Genomic DNA, 6,203 nt, shown 5'->3' with positions numbered 1-6,203 from the left:
ATAGCAGAGGCTGTGGGGCCCAGGGAGGCTGGCTCATGCTCAAACTTAGGGTCCTTTTAAGGGCCAGGGGCCGAGGTACAGGACAGTCACTTTCGAGGAAGGCGGAGGGTACTTTATGTACCTAGGAGGACTGGCCACTGGGAAGGCCCGAGAATGGGGGGACCCTGTCCTCCTGGGAGCTGACCGGCCAGCAGGGAGGCAGCTCCAGGCTCAGGAGAGTGACAGCGTCTCCTGCAACAGTGTCAGCACTCGCAGGCTCCTCAGGGTACAGTTCGGGTTCTGATGTCAAGCCAGAAAAATGAAAGGACCCGCCAGGTGGGTCCCCGAAGAGCAGAACGAGCTCTGGCCCTGGGTCAGATTCCAGAAGCAGCCCCAAGAACAGCATCAAAACGTCCAAACCTCCCAAAGTCCCAGAGAAAAGGGCCCAGGAAGTCAGCAGCAGCTGTGGGATCTCAGCCACCCAGTTTCAAGTCGAGGGCAACTGTTTGAGGCCGTGGGGCTGTTTGTTACCTGTGGGGTCCTCGTCCCCTTCCCCGTCGGGCTCCACTTCTCTCGTGATGGTGCTGATGATCCGCAGCTCGGGGAAAAGGAAAACCCCCTCTGAGCTTTCAAATTCCGAAGCCGCTCGAGCAAAATGGTGGACGCCACTCAGGCTGATCTTGGGCTCCTCGGGCTGCAAAACCATCACGTAGCCGTCTACCGGAGGGACTGAAATGCAGGTGGCCTCGTTAAAACACCTGCCAACAGGGGAGGGGAGGGAAGGAAAGGTCAGGTCTTTGAGAGCACGCGGAGGGGGCACCCACAAGATGTCACAAATACAGACGACAGTGGCCACTCCTGCAATGTGCTTCCAAACATTACCAATAAACATCACTCGACCTTTCTCGTAATGAGTGACAGCTCACCTTTCCTTACAGAGGGGAGGCTGGGTTGTCTTAAAAACCCAAGTACAACACATTTTCTTCTCAAGGATCAGTGAACAGACAGGTTTACTGTTAAAGTCGGCACGTACTTGACCGTGCTGCTGAGTTTGAGCCTCCGGATCCCAGGTGTGGGGAACTGCCGGGAGTTCAAGTAGGCGACGTGCTGCAGGGCCTTCTCCAGCTCCCCCACATCCTCTCCCTCCAAGGTCAACATTGACTGGCTGGGGTTGGCTTGGATCTGAAATTGTGCCAAACAGAGAGAGGAGAAGCATAAGGTTCTGACAACAAGAAGCTGACGTCAGGACAGCTTTGGCCAAGAGGATTAGCTGGGGATGGATCTGCACTGGTGGCCCGGAGAACAAAAGCTTGTGTAACCCGTGACCCAGACCCTCTTCTACGATGATAACTATCAAAGGTGCCAACGTGCCATTGGTATAAGAAATACACATTTGGTCTTTGTCCCTGGTTCCTGGCATGGAGCTCCTAAAATCCCAGGAATGTCCTGAGTGATAGGAGTGTCCTTTATAATCCGTAATTCCCTTCCAACCACCCCACAGTTTATGTTAATGAAGTGACCCTGGGTGAAGCCCTAGNGAAAGAAAGAAAGCGATTACCAGGTAGAAACGAGCAACTTGAACCTTTTGTCAGCGAGTCCAGTCACTGGCTTTTCTGGAGGTGTGAGGGGGCCACGCAGGGCAAGGTGGCAGGAGAGAGCAAGTGTCCGCTCCTCACATAACTTAAGAGATCCAGGCGGAGGGCGGGTGGGCGGAAGGGCGGGATCCTAGGGTCCTACACCAAGCAGACGGTGGGCGCGGGGGAGGGTCTGCAGACCTACTGGCCAGAATGACTTTGTACATCGTGGACCCTTGGGGCTGGCGCGACGGTGACAGCAGAGTCTCCTGAAGCAGAACGGGAGGCGGGAGCGACAGGGCTCAGTAGCTGAGGGTGGAGTCGTCCCACTCCAGCTGCTGCTGCCTGTTGGCCGTCTGCGGGTCCCCGTGCTCCCCCTCCTCCTCCTCGCTGCTCTCCGACTCCGCGCTGGTGATGTCGTCCTCCTCCTCGCCCTCCTCGCTGTCCTCCTCCTCCTCCTCTTCCTCCTCCTCGCTGCTGTGTTGGTCCTCGTACGTCTGACAAAGGGATGGCCACGTGAGGCCAGCCCCTGCCCCAGCTCACCCCCCAGCCACCCCGTGTTGGTCACTTCCCGAGAGCCCCACCGGAAGGGACCCCCGGGTCACACTCCATAGCAAGTGGGGCTGGACTGCACTGGAAGCCGCCTCGTCAAATACGAGAGGCAAAGACAAGGCTCTGGTCACTACCCACAGGGGCTGTGCACACGCTTACTAACTAGGTGGCATGGCCTTATCCAGGGTCTCGCTGGGCCTCAGTTTACCCTCCTGAAATACAGGGACGCCTGCACCTCCCAGAGTCATCACACAGCTCACACAACATAAAGCACGTGAAGGGGAAGGTGCTGTGGCCGCGTTGGCCCTCTGAGGCGAGTCCAGCTTTGACCCCGGCCTGCAGGGCTTCTCAGGTGTGGGGCCACCGTGCGCGCCTACCTCCATGGGGTTCACGGTGATGGTCAGAGCGGAGTCGTCCCAATCCATCTCGTTCTCCTTGCCGGTGTCCTGGTCCCGCATGGTCCGCTGATGAGCAGCCCGGATCCGGAACACTCCCAGGATAATCATGAAAACCAAGAAGCTGACACACACCACAATCACCACAGTGGCCGTGCTGGGGACAACTGCAAGGAGATTGAGAGACAACAGGGTTGTGATGACGAACCCTATGCCAGGGGCCATCGCACCCCTGACAGACACTGAAAGCTTCGTCTGACACCGGGAGGACAGGAAGAAACATCAGAGAAGCTCAGCACAGGCTTCAAATCTGGGTCCGGCCACTTGGCTGCCCTGTGGCTGTGGGTGACTCTGCCATCAGTGCTTCCGTTTCCCTGTGTGACGTGCACTGGCAGAGCCTGCCTGGCCGTTGGCTGTTCCTGAGCAGGGGCCAGCCTCTCGGCAGGAAGGGGTAAGGAGTATTCACCCATCCCTCCTTGAGGCCGGGGCTCCGCCCCACAGTCCTACCTGCAAACGGGTGGGGGTTGGCCAGGTTGTGACCTGAGAGATCAACGAAGGAGCGATGCTCGGGGTGAACAAACTGGGGCTGGGCGGCCATGTGGCTGGCGTGTTCCATGGGGTTGGCCGTGTGGATCACGTTCACCTGCAGCAGAGACAGAAAGGCAGCCTGAATGTGCCTGAGAGACGGACATGCCGTTCGGGGCCGGACATGACCAGCGCCACCCAAAGCGTTCCCTGGACTGGAGCTGCTGAGCCGACGAGAAAAGGACTGAAAAAAAACAATGCTAATAAGCACTTGGAGACTGCTGTAACAATCTGACATTGTCACATGTCCAAGAAACATATCGCTGCTCTGATCATTCATTTTTATTGTATTTCATAAAAGAATCCATCCGCCATAGGCTGGGAAAAAACCCAAATACCACCACTGGTCCTTCACCACAATTCGTCTGAGAAGCACCAGTATAAAACCATTTCCCCTCTTTTCCCTAAAACCACCACCACATGAAAGAGAGCACAAATCATAACCATTTATTTCCTTTCGAATTGTTATACCCTTTCACTCAAACAGAACACTCATCGGTTTTTCTGCTCTGAGTGTAGCCTCCTGCTGCTGGAAGGTCACAGTGGTGAGGAGAGGTCAACTGCTCAGAGTAACTGGGTCCGTTTCTCCAGGCCACAGAAGTCCTGAGTGACAAAGGAGCTGCCGTGGAGCCCCATGAAGATCTCAAAGGAGGACAGGTGGCCTGGGCCACCACTGGCAGGCTCGGCAGACAGCAGGCCTGCACGGAGCTGGCCCTGCACCAGCGTCCCTCACCCTGGGCCAAGGATTGGTTCACAGCAAGGCCAGCCGTCCACACCTACCAAGGACTGCTGAGCCCCTAGGTGCCACTCCTTCTAAAGCAGTGTCCAACCTCAGCTAACGTCCTTGTCCCCACCCTGAGCCACTAACTGCCACTTGCTCTTGACCACCTCCCTCCAAAGGCCCCTGAGGCTCTGGGTGGAGACAGCCTATAAAAGGAGAGCACCACACTGAACCCAGCCCGCCCCGCATCACCTATCTCCCCAAACCTGCGCAGGTCTAACCTGCAGCAGCCACCAGCTGGAAAAGTCTCCACCCCTGGGACGGAGCCGCCTAGCTGCCACCACAGTGCTCTAAAAATCGGCGTTTGCAAACATGAGGGCCGAGCACGGGACCCTTCTCCACGGCAACCTTGCGCTCACCTCCACCTGAAACTCGTTGCTGACGTAGCGCCCATTCAGCTCAGAGCAGATGAGCTTGAACTTCCGGTCAAGCAAGGACCTGGAGTGCCAGTTTCGATAGCGCAGGAGGTGCAAAACCTCCTCGTAGCTGGCCATGGTGTCCACACCTGCCGGGGGAAGGAGACATGATTGTCAGGTGGCTGAAGCTGGGCACATGGGCAGGGCCAGGGCCAGGGCCACAGGCAAAGGCAGGCACCTGGGTCGGCTGAGCCAGCCGGTCACACGTTTGGCTTTCCAACTGCAGGAGCGAATGCAAAGGGTGCGGGGACGCTTTCCCTCTTGAAGGCACGTGTCACCGTGCGCCTGATTTCCACCCCCTTGGAAGGACAGGACANCAAGACGTATTAAAAAGATTTGAGCTTGATTTAGCTCATCACGGCCATGGATCCAGGTGAAAGGTCAGAGTGCTTTGTGCGATAGTATCTGTACGCTGTCTCTTCAAGCACGTTTTAAGGAACAGCCCGATCTCTTCCCAGAAGGCTCTGGGAACCTTCTGTGAGCCGTCAGGTACCAGAGGTGTGAGTCGGGGGTGTGGTGGGAACTCTTCTCTGACAGCACTTAGTTTGACAAGGTTCAGGCTTAGCCTTAGGCAGATCTGGGGAGCGCTAAAAATGCAGGTTCCTGGGCCTTGCCTAGCCTTCTGAAGCCGGCTCTGCAGATGGGGCCAGGAACCTGGGCCTTTAGAAGCCCAAAGGGACCCTAGTGTGTTAGCAGCCAACTTGGGAGCCACCAGGCTCACTCCTGATCTCCCAAAGGCCTTGCAAGGCTCAGCAGAGCCAGCAGTTGTGCCCTCTCCAAAGCCCAGGGGCCAGCTTCCTTTTTTGGTCAGCAGCAGCCGTAGGCAGTTGGTATCACCCACAGAGTGCCACCGGCCACACTCGCTCCCAGCTCATCGCTGAATTCCTCAGACCCACCTCGCCTGTTTGGAAATAGGAAAGGCCGAGTGTATGCCCACGTGTTATTTATTTAAACTAGCCTGTGCTCCCTGCTGTGGGTGGCACGCTCACACACACACACACACAGCAATTTCTGATTGGAGTGCACGGCCTGTGTGCCTGGTAAAGAGGATATTATCTTTTTTTTTTTTTTAATCCTTTAATGTTTCTGTATGGGGAAGGTGAGTTCAACATAACCGATGTAGGCTGAAGACCAGCACCCTGTGAAACCTTGACATGGGAGGTGAAAGCAGATTAAAAAGAAATAAAAGCCTTTTTATGTTATGTTCTTGGCTCAAAAAGCAACAGAGAATGCAGGATTAGAAACAAGACAAAAAAAACCACCCATTCTCCCAGTGGAGTTAGAACCAGAGCTTTATTGTAGTGGAGACACTTTCTGACCTATCATCAATATACACAATGGAGAGGTGGGACCACAGCGGCTACAGGGAGCGCGAGGACGTCTGGCCTCCGCGTTGGCTGACGCATCTTCCCGCAGCTACGGTGACAACTCACGGAGGGATGGCCACACACGACACACAGACAGCGGGCAGTGTCCTCGAAACTAGCACTTACGATCACAGAACAGTATTCAAAATGATTTTCCCCCAGTTTTAGAAATCTAAAATTTTACATGTAAATTAAAAACAAAGTGCTGTAGGGGTTTTAGCTCAGGACTGTCCTCCCTTTCCTCGCCACCAAGCACAGCCAGCCGCAGGCACCGGCCTCCCTCCCAGGGAGAGGCTTTTACCCCGGGGTTCTGGGGAGAGGTCGGTGTTTGGGGGAAATCTAGCTCTTTGCCTTGGGCCCCTGGATGTCCCTTCAGGAACTCTGATCCCAGACCTGAGGATGGGATCACTCAGGCCTGCTGCTGCCTCCAAACCCAGTGGTCAGACGGCTTGCACCACCGTCCATATCATCCATACGTCCTCTCACCAGCAAAGAAACGTACATCTAAGTGTGGACCCAAGGCTGCGGACGAGTCGCCCGGACGCCTGTACAAG

General features: G+C 55.8%; 1 protein-coding gene across 1 annotated transcript in view; it reads right to left on the bottom strand.

Annotated features, from left to right (window-relative positions):
- Positions 1-1,523: 1,523 nt before the first annotated feature.
- CLSTN1 (calsyntenin 1) overlaps positions 1,524-6,203 on the bottom strand; it is an 81,362-nt gene continuing 76,682 nt past the window's right edge. Inside the window, exons 14-17 of the mRNA XM_019639706.1 lie at positions 4,226-4,381; positions 3,008-3,143; positions 2,483-2,667; positions 1,524-2,050 (exon numbers count right to left, since the gene is read on the bottom strand). Coding sequence (XP_019495251.1) covers positions 1,856-2,050; positions 2,483-2,667; positions 3,008-3,143; positions 4,226-4,381 — 672 coding nt within the window. The 3' untranslated portion in view covers positions 1,524-1,855. The remainder of the gene's footprint in view (positions 2,051-2,482; positions 2,668-3,007; positions 3,144-4,225; positions 4,382-6,203) is intronic.

The sequence above is a fragment of the Hipposideros armiger genome, unplaced genomic scaffold (genome assembly GCF_001890085.2).
Source record: "Hipposideros armiger isolate ML-2016 unplaced genomic scaffold, ASM189008v1 scaffold_46, whole genome shotgun sequence".
NCBI classification, from domain to species: domain Eukaryota; kingdom Metazoa; phylum Chordata; class Mammalia; order Chiroptera; family Hipposideridae; genus Hipposideros; species Hipposideros armiger.
The sequence above is the reverse complement of the archived record's forward strand: the minus strand, read 5'-3'. Positions and strand labels throughout refer to the sequence as shown.